The sequence below is a fragment of the Acanthisitta chloris genome, unplaced genomic scaffold, assembly GCF_000695815.1.
Source record: "Acanthisitta chloris isolate BGI_N310 unplaced genomic scaffold, ASM69581v1 scaffold8624, whole genome shotgun sequence".
Classification (NCBI taxonomy): domain Eukaryota; kingdom Metazoa; phylum Chordata; class Aves; order Passeriformes; family Acanthisittidae; genus Acanthisitta; species Acanthisitta chloris.
The window spans coordinates 26,576-45,627 of NW_008667685.1; the positions used below are offsets into that span (position 1 = coordinate 26,576).

Sequence of the window (19,052 nt, forward strand, 5' to 3'; positions counted from 1 at the left end):
GAGTAGATTGGCAAAAAAGGAATGAAGAGTTTGCTAACTCTGTCACTTCTGAGCTCTGCATGAAAGGAAACAGCCTGACTTGTCCTTGGCTCTCAGTCTGCTGTTTGTCTCTGTCTCCAGTGTAAATAGAAATGTGCAAATGTCAATTTTAATGAAAAAAATTAAACCTTGAAGTCACAGATCTAAAAAGCTCCAGAGTCAAGCAAGTTCTCAATGAATACTTTTCCCTCTCTTTTGCTTTTACATTGATCTCTTCTTGGAGCTGAGAAATGACTTAATAGTCAGCACTAGCAATGCTTAGTGTTCCTATCCTTGGTGTTAGGCCAGAAATTGTTTGCAGCTGCTGAATGTTGACTATAACACACACTGAATGGACCTGAGGATAGGAGAGGAACAAGAACTCTAAGGTGTCAGGGAAAAGGGACAGTAGCAATTTGTAGCTTGTCTAAACCCAGTAGATTTGACAGAGTTTGACTTGTGGTCTTTTACAGAAAAGGTCTGATGTTTACTCAGTGGAGATCTATGGGACGAAAGATCTGCATAAAACAGAGATTGAAGAGGATGAGAAGTTCAAAGACTTAAAAGGCAACAAGAAGAAAAAGAAAACAGAGGAACTTAAGAAAGAACTGGACCTGGTGAGTGTTGCTGAGCTCCCACTGCACCAGCCTGAGTGAAATGCAGGGAAGGGGAGTGAGATGTCAATGCACTAACATTTGAACATTCTAACCCAGGGAAAGATTTGCTTCCTCACCCTCTTGGAGGGTGTCAGAAAAATGCTGTGCAAGATTAATACCTAAAATGAAAGACTGAATCTGGTTTCATTAAGCCACCAATGGTACAGAACATTATTTTCCTAAAAATGAGGTTTTGCCCAGATGGAAGAACTGCCATTGGCATTTCCTGACAAGTGCCACTAGCACAGCCAGCCAGGAAACAGAGGGGAAGGCAGAGGCATTTTGCTCCAGAGACTTCCAGGAGCTCTAGAAACATGTCTCAGCTTACAGCACAGGGTTTTATCCCCCAAACCAAGTGCACTGTACTTCAAGGACAGGGCACTAAGCTCAAGAAACCTTTATTTTCCCTATGGTTTGCTCCTGACCTGCTGGCTACTCTTGGAAATCTGCACTATACTTCAAGGACAGGGCACTGAGCTCAAGAAACCTGTATTTCCCTATGGTTTGTTCCTGACCTGCTGGCTACTCTTGGAAATGTTGCTTCCTCTCTATACATTCCAGTTTCCCAATCTGAGACGTGAAGGTAATTATACTGACCTCTTTCTGGAATTGCTTTGAGAGCAGCTCAGAGGAGAGGCTATTTACAGCCTGGGTGGGATTGCAAAGGCAAAGAAACCCCCAAATGGGCCATTGATTCCATGATTCTATGACCAATTTACCCATCGTGTTTCCAAGATCTGCCCAGTACCAGCTAAATATTGCTCAGTCCATTTTATGTTTGCCACCAGGGAATGTAACATCACCCTGGTGTTTCTAAAGAGAAACCAAAGCACAGACAAGTTAATTGACTCATCCAAGTATCCATGAATCACCCTGTGAAAACAATTGTGAGATCTCTCAAATTCTTGGCTTCTAAATCTCAGTTCAGCACAAGATATAATTAGGCCAATGATACCACAGAGGTGTCACTGCAGGCAAAGGAGAAGAGCTTTGAGATTTCCCTCTCCCACACCCTTTTTAACTGTGGTTACAACCTGTTGCCTCTTTCTCCAAGGCTGTGGTGGCTAATTTCACATGCTCTGCCCTGGCAATCAAGGGCAGAGCTGCTGGTCACACCTCTTCTGACATTGCCTGTGGTAGCAAGTCCTGTAGCAAGCAGAGAGGAGTTATTTGTCTGAAAGGAGCACAGACCCTTGTGGCAAGCAGCCTTAGCATGAGCACACCATTCTGTTCTTGTGACAGATTTGCTGGAGGAGGGAGCTACTTACAAAAGTACTCTGCAAACCTAAAGAAAAGATCATCCTCCAGTGGAAGATATTGTGCTCATCTATATGCAAACTGGCTGTTAATCAAAGTGGGATGTCACAAGCAATTGGATCCACACTCCCAGGCCCTTGAGCATTCAAAACAAACGTGTCAACAGGGTGACCTTCTGCTCACAACCCTTTTCTCTCCCTTTGCAATGCAGGATGACCACAGACTCAGCACTTCGGAACTGGAGAAGAAATATGGTACAAGCATAAACAAAGTAAGTCCCTAGGGCATCATTAAGAAACTGCCTCAACCAGTTGCCTCTGGCCTAGCCAGAGCTCCTCAGGAGCTGCAGGAAAGAATTGATAGCTGTTTGTGTGGTGTCTGCTGCTCCCAGCAAAGCCTAAAGCAGCAAGTCAACGTGCAGCACTGACCTGGATTTAAAGTGGAGTTTCTCTCAAATCTGAAGAAGGCTGAACTGCTCTTTTGAAACCAAAATCCCTGCACAGAGTGTGACCTCAGGGTTTGCACCAGGACCTCAGCTTCTCTAAAGCTTTTATCTGATGGTCTGATTTCACTTCAACCCATTTTTCACTGGCAGTGTCTGTACCAATTTATAGCAAAGGACTTCATGGGATGATTTGATTTGGAAGGAAATACTAGAAACTAAACACCTGAGTCCCTTTGACACCTGACAATTGAATATCAAAGCACTGAACACGACTTGAGTACAGACAAGAACTTCAAGAAACCAATGAGCTACAAATGCCTTGTGGAAATGCAGAAACAGCAGCAAAAGAACTGATGTCTGTTCTCCTCTGATTTTCCAAACACCTAGTACAGGTGGACTGGATATTTAAGAGAGGTTGATAATTGACAGAATGAAATTCCTGCTCTCCATGGCCCCAAATTCAGTGCTCCAGTAAAGAGAGATCTGTTTCTTTGCAGCAGATAACTCAGAGCTACTATTATAACTAATAACTAATAGTTATTACTACCTATCACCACTGTGAAAATCCGAGGTGCAGCTTCCTGCAGCTGATCTGTGACCCAAACAACATTTAAACAGCAGCATTTTCCAAACAACCTTAATTACAACACTTCACCAGCAGAATTTTGTTCTGAGTCAAGGTAAAAATCTGTTTTCTTGTGCCTTAGTTTGAAACGTGTCATTATTATTTTTTTTTTTTTTTTGCAGGGTCTCTCTAGTGCAAGAGCAGCAGAGATTTTGGCCCGGGATGGCCCCAACTCACTCACTCCCCCCAAGGCCACCCCTGAAATTGTGAAGTTCCTCAAGCAGATGGTGGGAGGGTTTTCTATCCTCTTATGGATAGGAGCTGTCTTCTCCTGGATTTCCTTTGGCATTCAGCTTGCCCAGGGAGCTGAATCACCCTTTGACAATGTAAGTAGATGAATAACCACAAAGTGAGTATTTGACCCTGCGACAACTGAAGCAATTTCAACACTACTTCACAGTTATTCAGTAACTACAAGGAGGCCTCTTACTCCTGCAGGACTCTCCTTCTACTGCTGAACATTCCTGATAAATGCTGGAATACCTAACATACCACTTCTGTCCAGAGGGTGCCTATGCAAAGCTTTTATAACCACTGGGCAGAATCACAGTTCTTGAGAGCTCAAAAGAGCAATACTAAAGTCCACAAAGAGCTCCAGAACCTTTGACTAATTCCCTCATGAGTTACACTCTGCTAGGAATGTGATTTGTTCAGGTTTGTGTTAGGTACAGCTTATAAGAAGCTTTTAGAGAGATGGGAAAATTGCTATTAAAAGCCCTTTTCATCCTCAGAAAGCTTTACTTGATCCTTTCCAGGGCAAACCTTGAAAGTTCTTTTCTTATATTGTCTTTTAACCTGACCAATATCTCATTTTAAAAGCCTGCTGGAGCAGCACAGATTGTGATTTATTCTAGCAGAAGAATTGCTGGACACTTGTCTTAAATTAACTGGATTATGTCTTTTATTGATTAGCTCTACCTCGGAGTAGTCCTGGCACTGGTTGTCATCCTCACTGGTATCTTTGCTTACTATCAAGAAGCTAAAAGCACAAACATCATGGCCAGCTTCAGTAAGATGATCCCACAGGTGAGAACCACATCTTACAACTGAGATAAAATTTCATCCTAACTATGCACCTGGAAATGACAGAAGTGCAAGAAGTTCAACCTGAGTGCACCTCTTGGCAGGAGGTTTAGAAGATGGCACAAGGCTCATTTTTGTCACACTTATGTCTTTCAGCAAGCTCTTGTCATCAGAGATGCAGAGAAGAAGGAGCTGCCAGCAGACCAGCTGGTGGTTGGGGACATTGTGGAGATAAAGGGTGGAGACAGGATCCCAGCAGATATTCGCCTCATCTCTGCTCAGGGTTGTAAGGTAAACAGGACTTTGAGGAGCACAGGGAAACTGGGAAGAGATGGTTTAGAGGCTTTTATCACAGAGAAAGAATTTCTACACACCCACTATGAGCTGTTAGAGCTCTAATAGATACAATCTCATTAAATCAGAGGGCAGAAATGATACTGTGATGCTCAGCTCGTCTATGACTAACATCTCCACTTTCCTAACATCAAAAGGAGCCCTTAGGTCCATGTCGTGTTCTAGCAATGCTCTTTGTCAGAACAAAGCCAGAAACACCAATAAAGTATTGACAGTTTCCAGAGACCTGGAGGCAGATCTTCAAACTGTGTTTTCTTTCAGGCTGCTACTGAAAATCCCAGACAGACACAGAGCATTGACTGAACTGAATTCCCACAGAAACAGATTCTGTCAGTGACAACAGCAACTCAGAGAAAAGGCACTGAGATATTTTTATGGCCCTGTCACTGATTATTAATAAATAAGCTGCCACCTTGCCTTTCTGGGCTAGACATCATTTGAATGTTACTAACTTTAATCTGGGCATGTCTCCCTTTCATTAAAGGTGGACAATTCTTCACTCACAGGGGAATCAGAGCCACAGTCTCGCTCCTGTGACTTCACCCATGAGAACCCCCTGGAGACCAAGAACATTGCCTTCTACTCCACCACCTGTGTGGAAGGTGAGTAGAGAGATAAGACCCTTCAGAAATGACACCTGCACAGGGTCTGCCTAGTCCTGCCAACTCATTTCAGCAATTCTACTTCAAGAAACTTTAGAAGGGTTCAACTACTCACAAGAGACTTTGTTAGGAACTGTAGTAATAGGACAAGGAGTCATGGGGATAGATTGAAAGGGGAATTTAGATTAGACATTAGGAAGATGTGTTTCCCTGTGAGGGTGGTGAGACACTGACACAGGTTGCCTAGAGAGATTCTGGATGCCCCAACCCTGGCAGTGTTCATTCCAGGTTGGCTGAAGCCTTGAGCAGCCTGCTGTGGTGGGAGGTGTCCCTGCCCAGGGCAGAGGGTTGGGACTGGACGATCTCTATGCTCCATTCCAACCCCCTAACAATCTATGATTCTATAATTGTCCCAAGCACACCAAAATAAAGCCTTGGGCTAGTCACAGTACCAACCTGCAAGACCTCTGTTGTAACATCTAGCCTGGTTATGGGTGCAACAATCATTTAATTGTGGTTTCCTTGTGGTTTTTCCACCAGCTACTTTAGGAATGCCAAGTTGCAGATACCTCTAAGTACTTGTGCCTCCTGGAGCTGACTTCTATAATTGTCCCAAGCACACCAAAATAAAGCCTTGGGCTAGTCACAGTACCAACCTGCAAGACCTCTGTTGTAACATCTAGCCTGGTTATGGGTGCAACAATCATTTAATTGTGGTTTCCTTGTGGTTTTTCCACCAGCTACTTTAGGAATGCCAAGTTGCAGATACCTCTAAGTACTTGTGCCTCCTGGAGCTGACAGTTTTTGTGTCCCTGCAGGCACTGCCACTGGCATTGTCATCAACACTGGGGATCGCACCATCATCGGGCGCATCGCCTCCCTCGCCTCGGGGGTGGGCAATGAGAAGACACCCATTGCTATTGAGATAGAACACTTTGTCTACATGGTGGCAGGAGTGGCCATTTCCATCGGGGTCCTCTTCTTCATTATATCTGTCTCAATGAGATACAAGATCCTGGACTCCATCATCTTCCTCATTGGCATCATTGTGGCAAACGTGCCAGAGGGACTGTTGGCCACAGTAACGGTGAGTTTGGGTTGGAAACAATTGGTTGTCATTCCAGTTCTTGGCTGAGTTGAGTTTGAAATAGAGGTGGGTTTGGGTTTTTTTGCAAGAAGGGTAACACACTTCATCTGGTAATTCTGGCATAACTGAGTCATTAACCTTAAAAGCCACAGCACAACAATCTAGTCTGAAATAAGGTTCTTCAAGTACTGTTCTGCCTCCATTGCTAACCAGCAGAATGATGTGACTCATTTCCCCACAACCTGTTCCCATTTGAAAATGAGGACATTGTACCCTGAAAGTTGCATGAAAACTCCACTTACTAACACGTGTGGCACCACTAAAATCCCTGCTAAGCACTTTTAGCTCTGAAGCACACCAGCAATACAACCAGCAATAATGCAGAGAATCATTTCAGGATTCACTAAGCTGGTGACTAAGATCTCCCTCCTTTTGGTAGGTTCTTCTTAAAAAAGCCTCTTAACTGATAAGGCTTTCTTATTTCTATCAGCAGGCAATGAGGTTCCTCTCAGCAGCAAATGTACTTGTGCTAGTTAGAGCTGAATAAAAAGTGTGTGGGGGGAATTGCACTGCAGTGACCAAAGGCAAAAGATTTAAAATGTTCTCTTCCTAAAAAAGAATAAACATCAAACCCCTGACTGGAGTATGTGACCTCATTGCACCTCACTAACAGCTGAGCTTCTTTACCCCTGCCAGGTGAGTCTGTCCCTGACAGCCAAGCGCATGGCAAAGAAGAATTGTTTGGTGAAGAATTTGGAAGCTGTAGAAACCCTTGGCTCTACCTCCATCATCTGCTCTGACAAGACAGGGACCCTCACACAGAACAGGATGACTGTTGCTCACCTCTGGTTTGATAATCAGATCTACTCAGCTGACACCAGTGAAGATCAAACAAGTAAATATGGCAATGGGGGATGTGGGAAGGGGAAGCAATTTGGATCATACCCATGATGTTCATACTCTACCAGCTGCCAACTGATGTCCATGGGAATGTCTTTTGATAGCTAAACCAGACTTGTCTTCCTTCCACACAGAAGTGTGGTGTGCATAGCAAAGTCCCTTCTTAGCCACACAGAGATGTGACAGGGAATTAATACTTGAACTCCACTCATAAAAAGCATGTTGAAAGCTCTAATCTAGAGCCTTTTGCCAACAGTAGACATAGGGAAATAAACAGAAACATCACCTAAACCCCTTTGGCAGCACAGCTAACCGACGGGTGGAAAAGTTTGCGTCAAATGGTTTTCCCGTAACAGAACCTGTCAAAAGGACAATTCTCTTCTGCAAATATGTCCATCCTGTTTCAAACTTAACCTTCTACTTAGCATAGAATCCCAGAATGGTTTGGGTTGGAAGAGACCTTAAAGATTATCTTGTTCCACCCCCTGCCATGGACAGGGACATCTTCCACCAGCCCAGGTTGCTCCAAGCCCCATCCAACCTGGCCTGGAACACTCCCAGGGATGGAGCAGCCACATACTTTTAGTATATAATATAGGATACTTGTATCATGCAAAATGCTAAAGGCTGCAATGTGTATTTGCTTCTCTCAGCTCAGCCCTTTGATCAAAGTTCTCCGTCATGGGCAGCGTTATCAAAAATTGTCACTCTGTGCAACCGAGCAGAATTCCGACCAGGGCAGGAGAACCTCCCCATAATGAAGGTACTGCTTCTTTCCCTTCCTCTGCAAGAACAATGAGATGTTCTGTTTGGGCTTTAATAATCTCCTCCATTTCACCAAGTCAACCTTCTTCTATGCTGCTGTTGACATTGGTATTACTGCTGGGCACTCACACAACATCTAGCACAGGGAAGAAACCTCACACTGCCAAGAGCAATTGTGCCAGTCAGGAAAAATGCAATACAAGTAGCAAGAATCTCTACACTAGTAATTACTACACTATTCATATAATATAGCAAAGGTGAACACTACTCAATTCATGTCTTTACAAATGTAGGTAGTAAATTCTGGTGACTACCAGAACATATCCCTGATTTCTACTGCTTATTTCATCAATGCCTTCCTCTAAGAGATTTGTGTCTCACTTAGCTCACCTGTACCTGCCTCTGCTACCCTAGAACTGGGGTACAAAGCACCACACGAACCTGAGGGTGACCACAAATCTGCTTGACAGAATCACACCTTAATTTCCTCTCTTTGCTCCAGCTTAGTTCTAACTCCAAGTGTAAAAGAGACATCTCTGTAATAATTTTCCAGGACAACTTGAGTCTAGAAATGCAGATTAATTGCTGCTGAAACAAACAGTGTATTACAAAATCATGGAAGTGCAAAAGTACATGTGCTATGGAATGTTTCTCCCTTTGTGCACACAGAGAGTTGTGGTGGGTGATGCCTCCGAGACAGCTCTGCTGAAGTTTTCTGAAGTCATTTTGGGTGATGTCATGAATATCAGAGCACAGAACAAGAAAGTGGCTGAAATTCCTTTCAACTCTACCAACAAATTCCAGGTGTGTTTCACTTTTGGGAATCATGCCAGATTGTTTTTAACTTGAACCATTTCTCTCTCTGGGTCTAATGTGACTGTGTGTGACCTAAAAAGTCTTAAGGGAGTAACTCAATAACGCAGCGAATTTAAGTGATAATAAGTATAAATCATTCCATTTGATGGAATGTCTGATATCCTCATGGAAAAGAAGAAACATTATTTCCATGTGTGTGGCCAAAACTAGAGGCAAATGAGAACCATGTATACTCTTTGTGGCACACAGCTTTCCATCCACGAGACTGACGACCCCAACGACAAACGCTTTCTGCTGGTGATGAAAGGTGCCCCAGAGAGGATTTTGGAGAGGTGCAGCACCATCATGATCAATGGCAAAGAAGAACCACTGGACAGTGAGAAGGCAGAAGCTTTCCAAACAGCATACATGGAGCTGGGGGGCATGGGAGAGAGAGTGCTTGGTGAGTGCAACTGGAGGGACTGTCAGAGAAGTGCAGTGTAAAATGGGCTTTAAAATCTTGGCATAGTCCAGCACGTCTGGAATTGTGGTTAAATGCACTGGAGTTCCATGGGCAAGAGCAAACCCTGATGTGTTACAGCAAGCTCTCCTTTTTCTCCCATTATGTTCTATACATCCCATCAAACTAAGTTTCTTTGCAGGTTTCTGTCACTTGTATCTGCCTGAAAATGAGTTTCCAGACACCTACCAGTTTGACACAGACACCATGAACTTCCCAACCTCCAACCTGTGCTTTGTTGGGCTCTTATCTATGATTGACCCACCTCGTTCCACAGTGCCAGATGCTGTCTCAAAGTGCCGCAGTGCTGGGATCAAGGTAGGGATGATACAGTGGAAAACAGAAAGACTCCTGCTAATACACCTTTTAAGATCTTCTATCACATTGTTATGAAGTGTTTTTGGAGCAACAACTACCAAATATCTAAACATTTCTTAATGTAATTGTAACTTGAAACTACTCAAAGGTTCCCAGAGGGAAAATAATTGAATCTAAGTGGGAATCAGATTCTAGGAACTGCCCAGAAGCCCCAAACCAAAAATCCACATTGGCAAAAGCTCAGGTCTGTCTCATCAGATCCATTCCTAGAATACAGAAGACATACCAGGTAGAATTACCTGCTTGTGAACAGGGTAAGGTGACAGAAAAAATCCTGGAGAAGGCAGCAGGATACAGGGCTACACCTCTGATTAGGCGAAACTGTTCAAGTTGAACCTGAAGCAGTAATTCCCCTAATTTCACTCCCAGGGGACCCACAAGTAACTTTCATCTCTTGAGCAGAGGTGAAATCTAACTAAAGAAAGGAAAATCATATTTGAAATTACTGGTCTCAAATGAGATGAAGCCCAAGCTCCAACCCTGATGAAATTTGCTGTAGCCTGAAGACAAATCTGGCAATTTTTTTTCAAAAGGACAAGAAAAAGCTGTGTCTTATCTGTCAGGACACCTCAGTCACAAGGATCCATTTTAAGCTGCAATATTCTAACGAACTCTCACCAATGAACATACCTAATATAGACACTTATATAAAGGCTTCTTTCTTCTGCATTATTCTAACCTTGCTGCCTGTGACAAGCTTTTCCTTTACAGCCCTGATAAAACAGCCCCAATAAGGAGAGGCAGAGCCCAGATGTCAATCTGGAGCTCAGTAATTCCTAGTGATAACCTCCCTTTGCTATGTACATAGCACAGCTTTCCAGTTTTGTCATCCCAAGCTGCTTCCTGGTCTGCAACAATAGATATTTCACCTTATCTCGCCCCAGCCATGGCACAGCCATTTGTCACTCAGCCTGAGTGCTTGTCCCTTGCTCAGGTTATCATGGTCACTGGAGACCATCCAATCACGGCCAAAGCCATTGCCAAGAGCGTGGGCATCATCTCAGCCACCAGTGAGACCGTGGAGGACATTGCCAAGCGCCTCAACATTCCTGTCGAGCAAGTCAACAGACGGTGAGAGCAAACAGAGTGTGGGGAGTACCCGTGGGCTCATTTTCCTGTGCCTTCTCCTCCCATACAGTGCTTTTCTACCTCTCCATCCCAGCTGCTTTTTGCTTTCCTAGTCCATAATCCATTCCCAGCTGTTGTCTCCATCCAGTCTTTCATCCCTACCTAAACAACCTTCCGTTTACTCAGAGGCTCATCTTGCTACTCTTGAAAAAAAACCAGCAAATTAGGCTTTACAGATCATATTTAAGACACTGGCACAGGTTGTCCAGGGAGGCTGTGGCTGCCCCAACCCTGGCAGTGTTCACAGCCAGGTTGGATGAAGCCTTGAGCAACCTGCTCTGGTGGGAGGTGTCCCTGCCCAGGGCAGGGGGTTGGGGCTGGATCATCTCTAAGCTCCATTCCAACCCTTAACAAACTACGATGGATTTGCTGTCACTGCCCATTTGACAAAACACACCCAAATGAAAAGCAAAATTCAGAATCCCATGACCTAAGAACCATCAGCACAAATTCCTCTTTCACTCATTAAATATGAAAAAAAAATAAAAATAATACCACAAGAGAAAGATAAAGCTGTTCACAGAAGAAATGTCTTTCTCTTCCACTGTCTCCCCTCCCACTGAGAGACCTCTTTAAAATGCATTTCCTGCTGGTCAGGAGGAAGCTTCAATGATTCCACTCTGTATCCAGGTAACTGCAATTCCCTCTGCATTTCTGCATTTCATTCAGCACCTGCTGATTAACAACAAATACTTCTGAAATTAACTCAACTTGCTGCTTTCTCACTATCCATCCCCACACATTCCACGAGTGCCCTTGCTTTCCTCTGAGCCTTTCCAGCTGTAAATTCCCTGTGGCTCTTACAGAGAAGCCACAGCAGCAGTGGTTAATGGGATGGAGCTGAAGGATATGAACTCGGAGCAGCTGGATGAAATCTTGTGTAACCACTCGGAGATTGTCTTTGCTCGGACATCGCCCCAGCAGAAACTGATTATTGTTGAAGGCTGTCAGAGACAGGTGAGTAAGAGGTGTGAAAGGTTACACAGAGATATGGTTTGATGGTTTTCATTAGGGCAGGAGCTTTCCACAGGTATCAGCCTCAGGGTGAGAGGGTGGAAGCCAATTCTCACTGGCTCTGTTTATTATACGCTGTGCAAGAACTTTATCTAACAGATTGCCACAAACACTGCCTGGACAGAATCCAAGCTACTCAAATTCCTCTGAACTCCCAGTGACAAAATGAGCTTTCCCTGAGTTTGGAGCTGCACTCAGGGTCTGGATTTGGCTTATAGCTCTGAGAAGTAGCTGTACCTCCTGTGCACTGCTTGGGAAGGAGCATTCTCTCAGGAATTCTTTAAACTTAGATAAAAAGCAACATGCTCCCACATCCTCTCATCTTATCTCTTGTGGCCATTGAGACCTATGTTCTCCTGCCCACAGGAATGTTTAGGAGTGAAACAGTTCAGTGGTGGACTTGGCAGTGCTGGGTGAAGAGTTGGGCTCAGGGAACCAAAAGGTCTTTTCCAGCCTAAACGATATATGATTCTAAGGTGTGGATCCCACAGAATGTCACAGAATGATTTATGTATGACCAAACCTCAGCTCTGTTGCTTTCAGAGGCTGTAAATCAGCCCCCAGAAAGCAGGATTTAAAGAGAGCTTCTCCCATCCACGGGCAGTATTATGTAAAGGAGTGTGGAGTGCAGCCAGCACTGGAGGCAGAAGGGAAAGAAATGACACAGAGAAAACTCTGTAAAAGATGCAAATTGCCATCAAAAGATTCTCCCCTCAGAAACGCCATCTAACAAGGAGATGCTGTGAATGGAAAGCCACACTAGTGCTGTGCCTGAACTTTGCAGAGCAGGAGATGTGGCACAAGACATCATTGTATTTCTGTAGCTCTGCCAGCACTAAGCTTTCCAATCAGCATTATCAGCTCGTTGGGTTTAAGCCTGAACTGCTTCCAGGAGAGTAAAAAGATAAGATAAAATCTTTCAATTTCATCTCTCTTTGAATTTTTTTGAATGGTCTCTGTTTGGCTAGTGGGAGGTAAATGTGTTCTGCACTGCTCAGACACCCAATCCTGGTAGATTTGGCTCTTTAAAGGATGAAAAGGAGCACCTTCCCCCCCCTCAACTCAGGCCAGTCTACATGCTATGTTTAGTGCTTAGAGCTTATAAGCTCTTCTGTACATGGCATTATTTATAGGTAGTGACACTGTGCTAAATCCCCACAGGGACAGGACACTCAGCATTTCTATTAATCAGTTTGTCAGGCTTTTCCCCACTCAGAACACTCTGTGTTGCACCAAGCCATGAATTTTGCATCAGCTGGAACAAGACCTTTAGCTGCAGTTGAGGTTTCATTGGAAGATAACAAAGAAGCTGAGTTGGATAATCAGTTTTCCATCTTTTGGATTACTGAAGCTATAGAGTGGGGATGGCCAGAAGCTGTTGGGAGAGGATGAGCTCTAACTCAACAGTTACATAACTTGCAATTAAGATGATACCTGACTGATTCTGTGGGCACTTTGCCAAACAGAAAGGGCAGAACATGTTGTGCCAATCCAATCTCCCACAGAGGTCAGAGGTGAGTCTGGCTCTGCTCATACTGGGGTAGATATGCATATATAGATGGACATCTCCATCTTTAAGCTTCCTTATATTCCACAGAAATAAACCATCAGATTAATTGCATTTTAAGGGCATCTACTTGAGATCTCTATTCTGAAGGATGTAGTAAATCACAGCCCTGAATTTCTCATATTTCCACCTCAAAGGGAACCTAGATGACCAAATGGGACGTAGACATTACCACACAAGTCTGAGGTTGCTGTCCTAACCCTAACCCCTGATCCTTTTTTTGTGTGGGTACAAAGAGGATTCAGATCTTCATATCAGCATCTTTATTCTAGAGGTTTAAAGACAGAGAGTGTGCTGAGAGCAGACTGGTCTGAGGGGCAGACAGCACCATCTCCTCACAAAACCCACATCTGGATCCTTTTGTGTGTTCCAGGGAGCAGTGGTTGCCGTGACTGGAGATGGAGTCAATGACTCTCCTGCTCTTAAAAAAGCAGATATTGGAATTGCTATGGGTATTGCTGGTTCTGATGCAGCTAAAAATGCAGCTGATATGGTACTGCTGGATGATAACTTTGCTTCTATTGTCACAGGAGTGGAGGAAGGTAAAGATAATGTTGCTCTTCACTCTGAGCTGAAAGCTGCTGACAGCAAACAGCACTGATTCTCCTGAGCCTTCCCTTCTTCACTCACCTTCTCCTTTTTCTTTTTCTGCATTTGGAAATGTGATTTTGATATTTGGGAAAACTGGGAGTTAATTCCATTTATATACATGACAATCAGACCTTGAGGAAATCATCCCTGTCTCACACATAGCATTGATCTGCTACTGCTGCTTGATCAAGCTCCAGACAAAAAAGCACTTCCCAATGAGTTTGGAGCCTCACAAAGATGCAAACTCTCTTCTCTATTTTCACTCTATTACTTGCTCACACATCACCTTCACTGTGCTCCACCTATGACAGTAACACCTTTTACACACCTTGTGGTTTCCATCATAACTAAAGTTATATATGAAGTTCATCTAGAATTAAAATTTTATCTAAAAGTCCAGTTGTGGAATGGAACTTTTCCCCTCAAACTTTCTCAATAACTAAAGTTATATATGAAGTTCATTAAGAATTAAAATTTTATCTAAAAGTCCAATTGTGAAATGGAACTTTTCCCCTCAAACTTTCTCACTGAAAGAGAGTTTTTTTATTACACTTAAATTTCCAGAAGGCTCTAAGGAAAAGTAGGTTAGTAGTTTAAAAAGAAATGAAATCAAAACACAAAATGCATGAGGAAAGTAGACATAAGTAGTACATGTTTTCACTTCTTTTACTTAAAATTTTCACCTTATTTTTCTGGAAAAAAACCCATTGATAATGAGCTTTAACAGAAGTGTTTGCTGTTCCCCCAGGTCGTTTTTCTGGAAAAAAACCCCATTGATAATGAGCTTTTACAGAAGTGTTTGCTGTTCCCCCAGGTCGCCTGATCTTTGACAACCTGAAGAAAACAATTGCTTACACCCTGACTAAGAACATTGCTGAGCTCTGTCCCTTCCTCATCTACATCATTGCCAGCATTCCAATGCCCATTGGCACCATCACCATCCTGTTCATTGACCTGGGCACAGACATTGTAAGTTGGGAACCTTTGGGTTATTCTGCTGGAGTACCATGTCAAGGGAGAGAAGGTGCAAAGGGATATGCAGAACAGAGGAAGAGTTAGTTGCCTTACTCTGCAGCTGAGTAACAAGGGAGTGGGAGAGGAGGTTAAAAGCAATCAGGTGTAGAGAAAGGAGAGCAGAAGAGGCCAACAAGCTGCAGAGAGGGAGCAGAAAGCAGTACCTTCTGATCCTTGCTGAAAGGTAAAATCAGCAGTAAGCAAATATCAGTGTGTTCCAATTGAGAGATCTGAGAGATTGCTGCAGGGGATGAACACCAGACATTTCTTAGGAGCCCAGTCCAAGGGATCTGATAGACCCTTTAATGTTTTCCATATCCTCTAGCCTTTTGCATTGTCACACCGTCACCAGATCTATCAAATCCTTGATAGATGTCAAGAGAATGGCACAGGGATCCTTTGCTCTGTGTGCCCTGACAAGGCTGCACATGCCACCAGAACCCCTTGAGAACTGAACCTTTGCTGCTAAGCCCCTGAGAAGCAAGAAATGCTGCTCCCAAGGCCCTGATGGTTTGTTTCTGTTGCAGATCCCCTCCGTAGCATTAGCCTATGAGAAAGCTGAGAGTGACATTATGAACAGGAGACCTCGGAACAAAAGGAGGGACAGGCTGGTCAACCATCAGCTGGCTGTGTACTCCTACCTGCAGATTGGTAAGTTGCCTTGCTCTCCCAAACACTGTCTTGACCAGCAAACTCCTTCCTCTGCCAACTTACTAATTCTCTTGCTCATTATTCAACCACACAACAGGGTTTTACCTACTGAGGTAAAGAACCTTAGAGCACTAAGAGTTTTAAAACTACCTGTGGCATGTTTCAGGCCATAGGAGATAGATCCAACACATCTCTTAAGTTTTGCTGCTTCCTAATGTCTCCCCCTTTGATTTTTGCAGGTATCATGCAGTCAGTGGGAGCCTTTGTAACCTACTTTACTGTCTATGCTGAGCAAGGTTTCCTCCCTTCCACACTGCTGGGTGTGAGAGTCAACTGGGAAAGCAATGCCATTAATGACTTTGAGGATTCCTATGGACAGCAATGGGTAAAGAAGCCCTGAAACTTCCTTGCACTGTCTCTCGCCCACCTGTTACTTTAAAATTCTCTACTCTCTCCCAGAATAAAGGAATAGGGAATGAAAATGAGATCTAAATGCAAATGTAGTTAGTTTTCATGCAACGTTTCCTCAGGATAGACTCTTTAGAGCTTCCTGCCACACAGCTCTCTCATTCAGCCTCTTCTTTCATTCATTCTTCTACAATTTGCCACCCTCTGAGTCAAAGCCCCTGGAGATGCATCTTCCCCTCTGGACTTTATGTTTAAACCCATCAAAATCAATCATAATCACCATGTCTCAGCCTTGCTTCTGAACACACCACCACCAAGCAGTTTGCAGTCTCTCCCTCCCCCTTTCCCTGCTCACTCCCCCTCACTCATCCTGCAGAAATCACAAGGCACAGAAGCCATTAATAAATCAAGATAAATACCTCCTCACACCACGCTCGTGCTCCAGCCTCGTGACTCAGTCACAGCAACTAGCAAACTAGAGCTGGCCCAAATCAGAGCATTGTGTATCTAAATCTGGAATAACTCTGCATTGACACCTTGGGTACTGAAATAAATCCTACTATCAAGCTTTGCAGTGGCTTGCACGAGGTATGAGTGTCTCATCTAACACTGTTTGATTTTTCCTTCACTGTGCAGACTAAATACCAGAGGACATACCTGCAGTGGACAGGCTACACTGCCTTCTTTGTCAGCATCACCATCCAACAAGTGGCTGATCTGATCATCAGGAAAACAAGAAGAAATTCCATTTTCCGCCAGGGCCTCTTCAAGTAAGTTCTGCAGATTTTTTACCTGTCACAGAGAATCACAGAAGGGTTAGGCTGCAAGGGACATTAAAGTAGGTGAAATAGGGTATTACTGAGGAGGAGGTGTTTTTCCTCTCTGTAAGTCTCAGGTATTATCATAGAAGCACAGAGAGGTTTAGGTTGGAAGGAGCTCAAAGCTCATCTAGTTCTAGGGACACATTCCACCAGCCCAGGTTGCTCCAAGCTCCATCCAACCTGTCCTTGGACACTTCCAGGGATGGAGCAGCCACAGCTTTTCAGGGCAACCTATTCCAATGCCTCAGCACCCTCACAGTAAGGATTTTTTTTCCCCTAATATCTAATCTCAGCCTACACTCCAGGTTATCCTACTGCTCATTTCAGAAGTGACTTGGCCCACTCACATTCAGCCTTTGCACAAAGACCAAGTCTGGCCTTAAGCAATCAGAAATCTCAGACAAACATTTTACAACACCTCCCTCACCCCCTTTTCTACTTCAGGATAGAGATTTTCTGTAAAGAAAGACCTTGGACTGGTTATTCTGAAAGTGCATCAGCTTAAAACTAACTCTCCATTCACTAAAGTGTTTACTACAAAAAAAAAAAAAAAGGGAGTTTCCTTTGCAGATTATTTTCTTAACTTCTTTATATAGTTATCAATTGATATCATTTGGACTTCTCTGAGATAACTTTTAGGCTGGGAGAAGGGGAGATACCAGGCTGGTCACACTCCCTAAGGGTTGACCACCCTCTGTACCCTTCAACCCATGGAAGGCAAGGAGGTAAAATTATCTAGTGGGACAGAGGGCACAGAGAAAAGGAGGCATTCAGGCCCAGTAGTTCTGATAGGAAAGCAATTTGTTTTCCATCCTTTATCTGCAGGTACAGAGCCTACACCTATGTGTATTTCCTTCTTACACCTGAGTCACACACTGGGCACATTCACAATTGCCACCAGGAGCCATGAGTAATGAACACTGTGTGTTTCCTAAGGCTTTTTTTAGGGAGCTTAGGAATGCTACCAGAAAAGCCAGGAGCAAATGCAACATCAGACAGGGCTACAGAGCCTATACCTGCCTGCAGTGCTCACCTGACACAGGGCACAGCACAACCACCACACTCTGGTGGTGGCAAAGGGTTTCTGTGCATGGGCAGAGGTGTGTGACCCTTCCCCTTTGGTCTTTCTGCAGGAACAAAGTCATCTGGGTTGGGATATTTTCCCAGATAGGAATTGCTTTGATTCTTACCTATGGTCTTGGCCATGTCACAGCCCTGAATTTCACACCACTCAGGTGAGTTTTGATGCTAGTAAGCTGCCCTTGCACTCCAGGTATAAACAGACAGTGGGAGTAGGATGATTATGCAGCATAATTCAAGGATAAATAGTTAAGAATATTCATTATTAAGAGCAAATTGGGCTACTTCTTGATCAAAAAGGACATTATTGTCATACTTTCCACATCATTCCATAGCTTCTGCTAGATTTACCACTCAGGATCCAGAGACTTACTTGTTGTACAAGAGTTTTTCGCTTGTGTAAAACAAACATTCAAATCTTCTCACCCAGAGAAGATTTACACTTGTGTAAAACAAACATTTGACTCTTCTCACCCAGATATTTTCCCAGCATTTCCAATATCTGGGTGAGAATAGACAGCATTTACCTTGTATTTTAAATAGATCACTGTCAGATATGTTCCATTTTTCTGCTATTTTCAAAGACTCTAACACCACCAGACAACATTTCCCTCTGAATAGGATCTGGGATCAATTCATTCAGTAACTATTTCAGACTGGGAGGTTTGCATGCACATCATCTTAGCTGTAATGGTTGGAGTGCTTAATTAAGAAGAAGAATAGAGACCCAAAAGGACAGATTCTCCTTTAGTGACATTGAATAGCACAGAGATGCCAGAGGTGCAGCTGAGTATTGAATGTGACCCTTTTTCCTCTCTCCCAGGTTTCAGTACTGGTTTGTGGCTGTACCATTTGCCATCTTGATATGGGTCTATGATGAATTCCGTAAGCTGCTCATCAGGAGATACCCAGGAAGTAAGAACATTGCTAGTTAATTAATTAATTATAAACTGCCCCTTCCTACCCTTTCACTCACAGGTGACAGCTTAAAAAGGGATCATTTCTTCCCAATGATCATTTTGCCTTTCTGAGGTGAAAAAAACTCATTTTTTTTTCTCTCCTCCCTTCTCTTCCTGCAGGTTGGTGGGACAAGAACATGTATTATTGAAACAGGTCCTTTTCTTCCTCGTGGAGAGCTTTTTCCCCACCTGATTCAGCCTCTGCTGCTTTCAAGTCCTGTCTGTGCAATCAGGAGCATGGATTAGCCCCGTGATGGGGTGAAGAGATTTCATGAAGTTAATGAAGAAATAAGGACTTTAGAGGTTGAGAAATGACCTCCCACTGTGCTGTAAAGCTGACACTTGTCTAGAAATTGAAATACTACCTATTTTTGTAACTGTACAATTTTCCCTC

The 19,052-nt window shown here is 43.6% G+C and overlaps 1 protein-coding gene across 1 annotated transcript in view; it reads left to right on the forward strand.

Annotated features, from left to right (window-relative positions):
• Nucleotides 1-18,816, forward strand: part of ATP12A (ATPase, H+/K+ transporting, nongastric, alpha polypeptide) — a 20,280-nt gene extending 1,464 nt beyond the window's left edge. The window contains exons 2-23 of the mRNA XM_009072601.1: nt 492-635; nt 2,143-2,202; nt 3,124-3,327; nt 3,914-4,027; nt 4,181-4,315; nt 4,863-4,980; nt 5,799-6,067; nt 6,764-6,962; nt 7,621-7,730; nt 8,402-8,536; nt 8,798-8,990; nt 9,190-9,365; nt 10,360-10,496; nt 11,360-11,510; nt 13,508-13,676; nt 14,540-14,694; nt 15,267-15,390; nt 15,630-15,775; nt 16,435-16,568; nt 17,753-17,854; nt 18,523-18,614; nt 18,779-18,816. Of these exons, the coding sequence (XP_009070849.1) occupies nt 492-635; nt 2,143-2,202; nt 3,124-3,327; nt 3,914-4,027; nt 4,181-4,315; nt 4,863-4,980; nt 5,799-6,067; nt 6,764-6,962; nt 7,621-7,730; nt 8,402-8,536; nt 8,798-8,990; nt 9,190-9,365; nt 10,360-10,496; nt 11,360-11,510; nt 13,508-13,676; nt 14,540-14,694; nt 15,267-15,390; nt 15,630-15,775; nt 16,435-16,568; nt 17,753-17,854; nt 18,523-18,614; nt 18,779-18,807 (3,096 nt within the window). The 3' untranslated portion in view covers nt 18,808-18,816. The remainder of the gene's footprint in view (nt 1-491; nt 636-2,142; nt 2,203-3,123; nt 3,328-3,913; nt 4,028-4,180; nt 4,316-4,862; nt 4,981-5,798; nt 6,068-6,763; nt 6,963-7,620; nt 7,731-8,401; nt 8,537-8,797; nt 8,991-9,189; nt 9,366-10,359; nt 10,497-11,359; nt 11,511-13,507; nt 13,677-14,539; nt 14,695-15,266; nt 15,391-15,629; nt 15,776-16,434; nt 16,569-17,752; nt 17,855-18,522; nt 18,615-18,778) is intronic.
• The last annotated feature ends 236 nt before the right edge of the window (nt 18,817-19,052 follow it).